This window comes from Eublepharis macularius, chromosome 16 (genome assembly GCF_028583425.1).
Source record: "Eublepharis macularius isolate TG4126 chromosome 16, MPM_Emac_v1.0, whole genome shotgun sequence".
NCBI classification, from domain to species: Eukaryota; Metazoa; Chordata; class Lepidosauria; order Squamata; family Eublepharidae; genus Eublepharis; species Eublepharis macularius.
The window spans coordinates 13,780,207-13,792,547 of record NC_072805.1 but is presented as its reverse complement, the minus strand read 5'-3'; the positions used below and the strand labels follow the sequence as shown (position 1 = coordinate 13,792,547).

Here is a 12,341-nt window from a genome sequence, read left to right as displayed (position 1 = left end):
TTAAAAATGATTGTACACATTCAATGCCTGCTTTCATCTCAAAAGCAGAGGGGAGCTGGACAGGAGCTGCAGTGGTTGGAGAGAGGCCTTCAGTGTGACAGTAAATATGCAGGGAGGAAATGCATTACAGTAGAAAAGGGCTATTTGGGGAAAAACAAGACCAGACCTAAGAATGCACATGCAATATTAACTCTCTCCAGGTTTACTAAATCTCTGAATGATCTGCAGATCGTGTCAGACCAAAGTTTTTGTTTTAAGAGAGCAGAGAAAATGTTAAGGCAACAGCACTGTTATTCTTGAGAAACAAAGAATGCCAGCCTGTCTTCGATTCAGATGACTGGAGTGTTCACTAAAATCTGAGAGAGACAGTTTGAATCCCTGCTCTGCCGTGGAGGTGGAAACTGAGCATGCTATCCAAAGCACTGATCAGCAACCCACAGGGAGAATACTAAAATCCACTCGTGCAATTATTCCTCTTCTGCAGATTAAGCAAAAGGGCACCTGTGTAACTGGCTACAAGAGAGTTTCTTGGTGGGAGAAACACCATCTGAGGTGGCCAGTTTCACAACAGATGAAAGGAGGAAGAAACCTGGTATTTGTTTTGGTTCCCACATAACGTCTTTAAATAAAGTACAACGCTTCTCATTTTGAGTTGATAATAAAGGGCCACAGCCCCGAAAACAAATGGGCAGTGATCATTTCCCTGCCCCGCCCAAACCCCAAGCAGCAAGCCTTTCGCTACCTGTGTTCTGTGTGATCTGGCGCTTGGTGATCATTTGTTTGCATTTGGGATCCATCAACTCGCTGTTCTTGTTCTGCTTCAAACACTGAAGCATGTGCTTTGCTTCTGCTTCAGGGCAGAATCTCTGGCAAAAGAAAGGGAAGAAGTGATAACTTAGCAAGACAAAACTAGAAGTCAGCAAGAGAAAGGGAAAAGCGTCTTCTGCCTTTCCCCTCCAAACACCGACCATGCCTGCCAATCTCTACCACAGACAGGTCCAGCTCATTCTTTATGTGCGAGACTGTTCAGTATAGGATGAGTTCTTAAAGATGTTATCTGTTAATGCCATGAGGCACCAAAGGCACAATGCACTACTTCAGAGAAACTTCCCAAAGAGCCTCTGAAAGATGCTAGGCTCCCACCAGATCCATGACACCAATGAAGAGTTGCTAGATCTTTTTGGAGAATCAAGCGCCCTTCGTCAGTTTTCCACTTGTTTCTGATGGAGAGCTTGATTATCCAAAGCTTATGTCCTGGGAACTCCTTGCTGATCTTGTAAGGTACTACAGGACTCAATCCTTGCTCATATAAGACGTGCCACTTCTAACTTCTCAGAGGAACAGGTGTGGAAGCCACCACAACCAAGAATTCCATGTTTTGCTGGTTTGTGATCCTTGCGTGACCAGCAAGCTGGCAGGATTCCATTCTATGCACCCAGAGATCTGGCCAGTATAAACCCAGAGTTAGCCCCACCTGTATATGCATCCCTGCAGAGTTCCACTGGAAGCGCCATGAATGTGCCCAGGCTTCTCTCATCAACCAGCTCACCTTGATCATCTGCTTGCAAACTCGCATGAGGGTGTAGTCCAGTTCCGGGTCCATCATCTCTGTCTCCTGCAGCCTGAAGACCTTCTGGTGACAGCGGGAGCTGAGCTGCTTCTTGTTTTCCTTCAGGCACTCAATAATCTGCAGTTAAATGGTATTGCTAAGAAACCCACAGGAAAAACTGGCCACCAGGGGATGGATTGTCAGGTAGAATTTAGGAAGCGGGTGGACCTACTTATCAAAAAATACCTATGATATTGTGGGACAAAAGGGAAAATGTACTTTCAAATTATATTAAGAACAGGAATAATAGAACTGTTTGTGCAGGCACTGATAGGGCCTTGCCGAAGGGCATTATGGGCAATGTAGTTTGAGCAGGATGCTAAACTGAGGAAGGTTTAGAATTTACATGGAATAAGGATATAAGTAAGATATAAGACTGAAAGTACGCAGAGAAAGAAGGGATTCAAAGCAAAAAAAGCAAAGAAAATTTAAGGGCAAAAATAAACAGGAACTGAACTTGAGAAATTTCTGCCTTCACTAGTCACCATGTCTCTCATTAATTTTAGTGTGAATTCAAATTTATGATGATGTGACAAAAATGAGGCTCACCTCGCTTTTATGGCCTTATAGGATCATGGGAATATTTTTATCTTGAGAGGTAGCCAAGTATATTAATTTCACAGTTAATTTTTCTTGCTCCTTGGGCTTTATACACTTAACTATAAGCTACATTCCCATATCTGGCTACTGATTGCCTTAAACAAACTTGAATTTCAAAAGCTGTATGTGTGGTACTACAAAGGGAGGACTGTGTTTGCAAACTAGCTCCTGAGTAGACTCTTTACAGAAGACAAAAAGCTTTACAAACATGGTGGAGAGAGATCTGGAATAATTTTTAGAATGGTTAGATTAGCCTACTAATAGACACCTGTTCAATCAGTAGGACCCTCTCCAGCTCTTTCTGGTTTCCTTACATTGGATATATGTGTATATGTACACACACATGTGCATATACTGTATATGTGCATGTGTGTACATATACACTTATCCCCTTTTTAAAAAACATATGCATCAATTATGCCAAGTTTGTCCTAAACAAAAAAGGCTACTTGGACACATGTATCTCGTAACGGTAGTTTTAACAGAAATGCAAATGTTATTTTTGTATTACGGCAAGCAAGCGGGTGTTCCAAAAAGACTGTTATTCTGGGTGAGGATCTTTATTAAAATATCAGCTGTCAGTAAAAAATAGGGGGAAATCCAAAAAGGCCAGTCACCTGGGCATTGCCATAGGGAACGTTCTGGCAGTAGTTCTTGATGTCTGTTTTGCAAGTTTCGTAAAGGTCTGGTTCTAGACGGATATCCTCAGTCTGCAAGACAAAACCATGACATTTCAGACACAAAGGGGAATGGAGAGATGGGACACTCAAAGCATGCCATTTTGGTTTTTGGAGTGCACCAGAGAACAGAGAAAGCACATGTACCCCTCTGGTTCAAGTAATAAAGGCCTGTTATGGCTCAAATCAAATCTCCCTTGCCTGTGCAACTGTCACCTGCTTGCCCAGGAAAAATGTCAAGAAAAATCACCTAAGCACAGAACACCCTCAGGAAATAGCTTAGTCCATATGAGCTGGTTGATTAAATTCCTCGAACTCCCAGTACTGAGGTCAGCCTTGGTCCGGTAAAAACCAAGATGTGAACAGACATATAAGGCAAGCCAGATTCAGAACACAGGGAGGAAGGTGTAAGCTAAACAGCAACAAGCCAGCTCCTGGAGGCATCCTAGCATTCTGATGGGCACACAGGTTAGTTGCACCAAGAAAGCTTTCGCAAGGCTCTCAGGTCAACAAGCAGCCATTTACCATTTCCAGTTCTTCAACACGTAGCTGCTTGCGGCACTTCACCGAGACCCGATGCTCCTTTCCATCCTGCAGGGTGTCATTGCGCACAGTGGTGCTCAGGCAGATGACCACATCCACCCTGAAAGGGGAGAAGGAAAAGTGTTACCGCTTCAGTCTGAATCGGAGGCCAAACCTCTTGGCTCTGGCCAGATCCAAAACACAGCAGTTCCTCTAGTTATGCCCACCCCGCCCCCTCGGGAGTCAGTTCTTTACGTACTTCTTCTTGATGTTGGCGCAAAGCTTCAGTACATCCTCTTTGCAGGCCATTTTAAATTTGTAAGAGAATCTGAAATCCTTCATCTGAAGCTGAGGAGGAGGATCAGAAAAAGTTAAGAGAGAACTCTTTTCAAGGTCACACACCAGAAGTCATTCACAAAGCACAGCAATGGCTGATTACGTAGCCCCGGGGGCTCTCTCTCATTCACCCCGCCTCAGCTTCTGCCCAAATTCTAGGAAGGGGCTAGGGGTCCCCAAAGTGGTGCCCGTGGGCGCGATGGCACCCAACATCTCACCTAGCGCCCACCAAGTGTTTCAGAAAGTAAGTGGGGCCAAATGGGGCTCTTGCCTAGCATGACTTCTGACATTGATTTGGCAGCAGTCAAATCACTCTCCTCCTTCACCATGTATTTTTAAAATTACCCCTCTTCTCCCCTGCACTTGGGACTTCCTCTGGATGGGTGCATAGCGCCGCCTGCTTCAGCAGTCACTTTGTGGCTGTGCCCATCACCCTGCGTCAGAATTCTGAAGGAGCCCACAGGCTCAAAAGGGGTTGGGAACCCCTGGGCTAGAATATAAAACCCATGTGCAGGGGAAACCAGCTGCTCCAGCTGTCACGCAAACTGGAAAGATCAAAGCCTAGGAAGAAGTGGTTGCGATGTAATTCAAGGGTGCAAACTGCAAATAAGGGAGTTTATTAGGAGCAAATGAGCCACATGAGCAGACGGAGGTGGGAACAAGCCTTGGAAGTTTGGTTCCCAGAAACTGGCCTCAACTGTTACAGACTCCCAGTCTGGGTCAAGCTAAGAACTGCTGGCAAGGCTGGCACACTCACCAGCTGGAAGTGCGTGACGCCCACTGCACACTTCTCATTCATCTCCTTCTGATGTTTGTTCTGAATTAGGCACTCCATGAGGTCCCCTGAGTCAATCTGGTTGTCTGCCACTTCCTGAATGTGGGATTGGGGAGGAGAGAAAGAAGACAGAATCTTGCCTTTTCAACAAACAAACGCAGAGGCTGAATTCCCATCACCACATTCTGAGATACCACAGTATGGCAGCATGCACACAATGCTCATTTCCTCACCCATAACTATTTGGTTGGCCCATGCTAGTACTGGAAAACTAGACTGCAAATCCCTTTTTGCTTTCAAAGCGTGGTACGAATAAACATGGGGTTCACTTACGTGGCAGAAGGTCTGGATGATTGGCTCACATGCACGCATCAGCAAAGCTTCAATCTGGATATCCTGCCAGAGAAGTCAGTAGTATGTGTTTAGTCCCTGTGGTCACACTTATTCTTTCAGCCTGACAAGGTCTTTCAAAGTCTATACAGTGGTCCAAACTTTACAGTACAATAAACAGCCAAGAGCCCTACTGGATGCTAAAATTCTCTAGATACAGGACAGCCTCCTGTAAGAAAAACAGTTCCCATACTCGAATATGAGTCCTCAGAAGCAATATCCCTTAAATCTTAAGGCCTAATATGTCTGCCACAAGCCAAACACATTTGCATGAAAACCACAAGATTTCAGGAAGTAATGCTTGCAATTAAAGACACGGCCCTCACATAGCCAAACAAAACCATCCCATTTGCTGCAGAAAGCATCTGCCGTGAAGTGAACGGCTACCAACATTGTGGCGACCTCTGCTCTGGCATCTTATCTGCGAAATACCCTCCACAGCTATCTGCCTAGCCACCCAGCATGGTTTCCACCAAACACCACCAGGCAAGATCTATTATGTCTTAAATATTTTGGTGGGTTTTAATCTATGTCTTCTGGATCCTTGTTCGTTTTACTGTTTTCACGTCACTGAACAGTATTACTTTATATTTTCAGATTGGTTTGGGTGTTTTTTTTTAAAAAAACACTGTGATTTTACATTTGAGCAACAACAAAAGCCAGAATATACTTTCTGCAAAGTATAAGGAGCAGGTATTCATTTACTTGCCTGTACATCCTTCCCAATATATACCTGGAGATATTGGGCTCAAGCTACTTTCTGGACAGCCAATTAAAGTCTGGCCCTCCCCAGTCTAGACCTCAAGAGCCCTGGCCAACATTCCCACGTGCTGAACCAACAGCGACAGCCACTTGAGACCCCTAGCAGCTTTGTGGGAAATCTGGTCCTTAAATTTGAGACTTTTCAGCCTCTGGGTTCATTTCTGGGAGTACAGGTACACATTCAGTCAGTAACTCTTGACACCAGAAGTAAAATATATTTTGCTTATTAAATTCAGATTAGGAAGAATGTATGCAGGATCGGAAGCACTCTATTAAAGCACAGAGCAAAAAGGCAAATGAAAATAACAACAGCTTGTCTATGCTACCTAGGACTAACTGACTATAGACATTAAAATGCTTGCTAACTTGCATTATCTGAAATAGCTTCCAGGCGTTGCTCATACTCAAACAGAAAGTCCAAACCATGCCAGGCAGTTCTGGTCATCATAGTATCTGGCATGGAGCAAAGAGCCTCTCTCACATGCTGGCAGAATGGCTCTCAATAGAGAGCATCAGATTGGATTCACAATGCTGTAAGGAGCCATCTTTTCAAGAGCTGTCAGTCAATCAGGGCCCACTTAGATAACAGCGTTGCTAGCATGAGAAACCGGGGAGGGTGGCTGGAGCTGATACTCCACCCAAGGACATCTTCCCTTGAGAACAACAAGCTGCAGGTGTAGATAAATAAGAGGCCCCTTCATTCTTTCTCAGGGACCAGGCCAAAACTGGGCCTGTGGAAACTTATACTCTTGAACCAAAGTTACACGGGCAGGCGAACCATGTAGGTTTTAAGGCTGGTCTAGACATCCCCCTTCTTCCTTTAATGGTTAGAACGCCTTGGGCATCAGTGTGATGGAAAAACAGGACAGATTAAAAAACAAAACAAATACATTGTCATTCACATTACAACGGTTGGGCAATCAATCACAGAGTGCAAATGGAACTGCCATAAAGTTAGAGCTTTTCTTTGAATTCAAGCCCAAACTCATTTACCTCGGATTCCAGTTCTGTAAGGTTTCCAACAATGTCTTTACAATCAGCCACCAAATCATCTAGATGGTCCTGGAGGCACTCAAGTTCCTAAAACAGGACACACAAATGATCACAGCCCAATATACAGCAGTGTTGGGGAAATGGTTCTTTTCAAGGCTCCCTTGAGAATCCCCTGGCTGAACGAACCCCCTCCTTCCTCCCTGAACACATCATAGCCTCCAATGTAGTTTGCTTTTCCAAACAGTAAGGCTGTCAAAGCTGCCTGCCCCTATCGAACCTCTGCTGTGGATTCTGGCAGCTTTCATCACCCAATGCAACCCTCTGCCAGACAGTCACTATCTTGAAGACCAACGACATTTTCAGGGTGTAAGCTTTCGACAGTCAACGCTCTCTTTGTCAGTTTACTACTCATATCTAACAAAGGGAGCTTTGGCTCTCGAAAGCTTATATCGTGAAAATCTTGTTGGTCTTCGAGGTGCTAGTAGACTCAAATCTTGCTGTTGTACTGCAGGCCAATACCGCTACCCATCTGAAACCATACTTTCTCCAGATAGGAATAAATTAACAAGTCACTGGGGAAAAAATCGCTAGATTCTCTTCCAACACACATACAGATTAAATGGCTACAAAGTAAGTTCAAATTGTGCATACAGAGCAAAATTTCAAAACCAAAAGGAAGTCTACTTTTTGTAATTGTCAGATTTTTTTTAAAAAAGTCAAAAAAAGAAGCTTACAGTTAATTTGTTCTGCTTTCCCATACAAGAGACAAGTATTTCGTTAACATGTTGCATCTTAACAGGAGAAACCAAAGCAGCAGAGAGTGACTGACTAGTAAGCAGGTCTTTTGAGTCAATGTGAGAAAAAGATTTGGGACTTCCAGTCATGAGGAGAAAGATACTAGAAGTTCATTTCACACCAAGCAGCTGGACGGGCTCAGGTGAGGAACTCAGTCATATCCAGGGATGGCAGGAAAAGGACGTTCTTCCCTGGAGCCTTAACACATATTCAAGGTTAAACTAAGAAGGTTTTTATGATGGTTGTTGGATTTTCCGGGCTGTATGTTATGGATTTTCCGGGCTGTATTGCCGTGGTCTTGGCATTGTAGTTCCTGACGTTTCGCCAGCAGCTGTGGCTGGCATCTTCAGAGGTGTAGCACCAAAAGACAGAGATCTCTCAGTGTCACACTATGGAAAAGATGTTGGCAGGTCATTTATATCTACTCAGGAGGGGTGGGGTTGAGCTGAGTCATCCTGTAAGAGTTTCCCAGGGTGTGGAATGCTAATGGAGGGAGGCTTCACTGTATCCTGAGGAGGTTCTTTTGCATATGGATTGGTGCTTGATGTGCTAATCTTCTCTGCAGGGCTATTGTCGGGTATAGAGTGTTTTGTTAGCCTGGTGTTTTTCAGAACTGGAAACCTTTTTTTATGTTTTGACTAAGGTTTTTATGTTCTGACTAAGGAAATATAAGTAGTCTTCAAAGAGCTACACGACTAACAAAACTGTATCCCAGCACAAGCTTTGATGGACAGGACACCGCTTCTTCAGATGCCACAAGGGGATCCTTATTACACAGTCATAACTTTTATGAAAAAAAATAAACAGGGACCGGGGCAATGAAATGCAGGAGGCACACGTGCAGTGTAATGATATAAAATTCAAAGCTGATCAGGAAAAATATAAAGACCACTCATTAGTAAAGCTAAACACCTATAACAGGTGAGTCTCAGGTTTTGTTAAAGTGAGATTTTTATCTCATTATCTTAATTACATCTCAGTGGAGAGAAGGGGAGTAATGTGAAACCTGTTAATACAACTCAATCAGGGTGGATAACAATCAATGTTTTTTTAAAAATTGGATTTTTTAATTTAAATCAGATTTTTTTAAAATTTAAATCAGATTTTGATTGATAAAATGCTTTTTGATAAAAAAATTATCTATAGTTTTCTATTTAAGGTACTTCATAGCCCAAAGGCTTTTTATCATGAAATAAGGATTAATTTTTAATTATGTAGTATCAGACTGTATATTCATGCACTGTTTAAACATTTTTGTAAATGAATTCCATTAATTCATTCATTAGGGCCTCAATGTCATGCTCTCTCAGATAAACATCTGAGATTTATGTAAGATTATTTTAGGAAATGTTTCTATCTAGATGATACCATCACAGATGTGTGGTTTTACAGTTCTCAAAACTGTGAATTTTTGTCTGCAGCGATAATGTGCCTCTTCTTAACAGCAAAAATGTTTTAAAATAAACATATAGAGTAGAGAAAGAGATCTCAACTCTATAGTTCCTCTGCATATCTACGTTCACAGAATCAACCCTTTACCTCTTAAGTGCGAAGTTTCAGGAAGTTCAATGAAAAGAAGATTGTTTGGGGTGGAACAGATCTGGATACAGAGACATTAAGAGCTAAGTGAGAAGAGAGAGGGGCAAGCAGCACAAATGAAAGTGAAACTTTTTGAGCAGGATACTCCAGAAGTCTTGAGATATTTGAGTGTAGCCTGAGATTTGTAAAATTATTCTCTCCCCTGAAGGGAAAACCTATAATCGCAGCAGTCCATAAAAGATATCCAGTTTGGGAATATTTTTGTTTAACTGCATTAGTTAACAAACATGGATGCTTAATCAAATACAAGAACATATATGCTATATAATGTTATTGTTTTAGTTAAATAAAACACTTTAAATGGCTGTCATTATTATTAACAATTATTTTTCTCCTTCCAATAAAGTACTGTGGAAAAGTTGTCCATAATTAGCTATTTCAACTGGTAAATAGCCAAACAACCATTAGTTTTCTGTTATAACTGTAAAACTAAGCTGAGAAGTTACTGTTCCAAAAATGAAACCTTAATCTGGGTTGCACATACTGAGGTTGTAACAATCCAGCAAGAATGAGTCTTTATGTAAAAAACCATGACTTAAATCAAGTCTTACTGATGAGCGATTTAAATCAATTTGATTTAAATCAAATCCACCCTGATCCCAATTCTCCTTCTTAAGTTCTTCTGTCAAAGAATGGGGGACTTGGAGATTAAAAATCAAGTATCCTAGGAGGCTGAAATGTCCTCCAACTCAAAGGACATTCCTAATTTTAGTAATCGACTCTCTGACAAAGGGGAAGAGGGAGAGAGGCAGAACTTCTTTGTCCTAGGCTTGAAAATAAACTTAACCAAAAGTTTAGTAAAGAAAGCAATATAAGCAACAACAAAAAATCCTACTGCTGACATTCATTGCTTATAACAGACATACAGGGTTTATGATATCCAAGAGCTTCAAAACTGAGCTCGGGCATTTTTTTATTAAGAGTTTTATATAAAGAAAATGACAAATTAACAAAAAAGATAACACACAATAGCGGGGGCTAGACTAGATGACCCTTTGTCAGAAACTGCCAGCTTAGATCTCAAATAACTTCACTGCATGAGTCCAAAGATGCACGAGTTAAAGCTTTTAATAACCTAAGAGTTCAGTACAGAAGAACCTTCTTGATAGAAATGGCTGTCCCCTCTCCCTGTTAAGCATTAAATTCTTCAGGCACTTCTCACCCCTTCAGGGACTACCCACTAAACCCCCCTTTTTGCTAGGTTCCCATCTATGCAAAGAAAGAAAGTACAGTGAGAGAAAGTAGAATTGTTATGATTAAAAATCCTTGGCCATGCTGATAACTGCATTCCTTCTTAGAGTCTCACAGCTTCTCAAGCTGCATTTCCAGCACTCCCAAAGTATGTCAAAGATCCTAATAGCACTCCCAAAGAAAATCAGGCCTGCAGCACACCAGTGAACCCCAAACCCCCAGCGTATGGCAGGGGCCATGACCCTGACACCCTTCAGGTCCCTTCTGCCTTTATATTTCAGCACACAGTGGATGATATTTGCAGACAAACGGGCCTCCCCACTCTTTCCTCACAAAGTGAATTCAAAAACAAATGCCTGGGATACCTGTCCTGTCTCTGTTTTCTCACTGCACCACTTCCCCAGATCTATCATGCACTTGTCCTGGAGCGCTGGGTCCAGTTTCACATCCATGGCACGCTGGTGCAGAATCCGCTGTACTTCTGCTCTGCATTCACGGGACAGCTGCCAAAAACCAAGTGTGCAGATTTGTTCCAGATGAAGAAACCCAACAGCTCAGATATGGGAGGGGATGATTCCCCCCAACCTCTTTTCAGACAGTACTGGCCAGCAATTCCTTGATGCTATTCTTAGCCATCGCCCACCAAACTCTGGAGCTGTATCCTTGATTCTGACCAACTGTGCAATTTTGACTCTCCCTGCCCCTCCTCACATTCGTTTTAAAGCATTTAATCAAAGAACACATTTGGCATCTTGCTTAAAGTAAGTTGATAGTGAGACATACCTGCACCATAAATACACCACCAGTGTGCCACAGTGGTTAGAGCGTCAAAACTAAGATCTGGGGGACCCAAAGCAATTTCCATCATTCTCGTCTCTTCCATTTTATACTCACAACAGTGCTGTCAGGCCGTGTGTGTGACTGGTCCAAGCTTTCATGACAGTAGGGATTCGAACTTGGGTCTCCCCGATCCTAGACACTTTAACCACCTCAGCACACTGGCCAAACCTCTCATCCTGCCCCAAAATGCAAAGGTTGCATCACATGCGCACTTGTGGGTAAATGCAACCTCACACATAGGTTGGTTGGAGCATAAAGTAGACTGTGGAAACAGCTCTCATCTCTGCTTATTCCATTGTCACCTGCTCAGTTCCTCTATACCTTTGTCAATGTCCAAGGTCTACCCTTCAGAGATAAACCCATGACCAGTCACATTCATCCTTTGATGAAAAAGAACAGCTGCCCAAACAGCTGGCTGGTGCCCCTACCCTTCTCCCCTGCTCCTCAGTGCGGTAGGCATGTCTGTACAGGCAAGAGAAGATGGCCCCAGGAGGAATCATCTCACTTGTTTCGTTCCAGCCGTGCGTGTGACAAAGTCGAGACGCATCTCCCTGGCACTTGCGGTAGAGGACGGGATCCAATCTATTTAAAACAAATTGAGACATCCTTGGAATCACCACCTGGTTCCGGGTTGCTCTTTTCCTGCTATCAAAGACATCTCCTCCTCCCTTGAATATACTATTTCAACCCTAAAATGTGTCAAAACCAGAAGTGAAAAATAAGAAGCGGGCAATCAGACACATTTCAAGCACCCCTCCTAGACTTTCTCAAGTCTGAAATAAAGTCCCTGTTAATAGCTGCAGCCTGCGGACTCACTCAAGGGTTCAGGTACTCTTCGCTCCAACTATATCCCTATGGTCAGCTGAGTCACCACCACAATGCCTGCAAGGGCCCCTTCCCCCCTTCCAAGCCCAGCACTCACTTCCAGTCCCGTGAGATAAAATACTGGAGCTCCAGGAGCCTGTGCTCACAATCCTCCACCATCTTCTCCGTGTACAGGTGCTCCATGAGGCAAGACAGAATCCTAAGGGAGATGCAGGAGAGTTAGAGACTGAGCGATGCAGTGTTTAGAACACGGGAAGCTTCCAACACTGCCGCTGCACCAACCAGCCTCTCTCACTGGAGGAGAGAACAGTCTAAAAAAGGAATGACAGAACGTTGCAAAATCAGCATGATTTTGCATACAGAAAGCACTAACCTCTTGCCCAGGTTTCCCCACCACTCACTCAAAAGACCGAGGGCAAAGATGCAT

General features: G+C 43.2%; 1 protein-coding gene across 2 annotated transcripts in view; it reads right to left on the bottom strand.

Moving 5' to 3' along the window:
- GLG1 (golgi glycoprotein 1) overlaps positions 1 to 12,341 on the bottom strand; it is a 93,822-nt gene that overhangs the window by 13,919 nt on the left and 67,562 nt on the right. For both annotated transcript variants that reach the window (XM_055000192.1, XM_055000193.1), the window contains exons 10-20: positions 12,012 to 12,113; positions 11,518 to 11,671; positions 10,615 to 10,752; positions 6,665 to 6,751; positions 4,853 to 4,915; positions 4,502 to 4,615; positions 3,668 to 3,756; positions 3,412 to 3,529; positions 2,827 to 2,919; positions 1,550 to 1,687; positions 743 to 866 (exon numbers count right to left, since the gene is read on the bottom strand). In XM_055000192.1, coding sequence (XP_054856167.1) covers positions 743 to 866; positions 1,550 to 1,687; positions 2,827 to 2,919; positions 3,412 to 3,529; positions 3,668 to 3,756; positions 4,502 to 4,615; positions 4,853 to 4,915; positions 6,665 to 6,751; positions 10,615 to 10,752; positions 11,518 to 11,671; positions 12,012 to 12,113 — 1,220 coding nt within the window. The remainder of the gene's footprint in view (positions 1 to 742; positions 867 to 1,549; positions 1,688 to 2,826; positions 2,920 to 3,411; positions 3,530 to 3,667; positions 3,757 to 4,501; positions 4,616 to 4,852; positions 4,916 to 6,664; positions 6,752 to 10,614; positions 10,753 to 11,517; positions 11,672 to 12,011; positions 12,114 to 12,341) is intronic.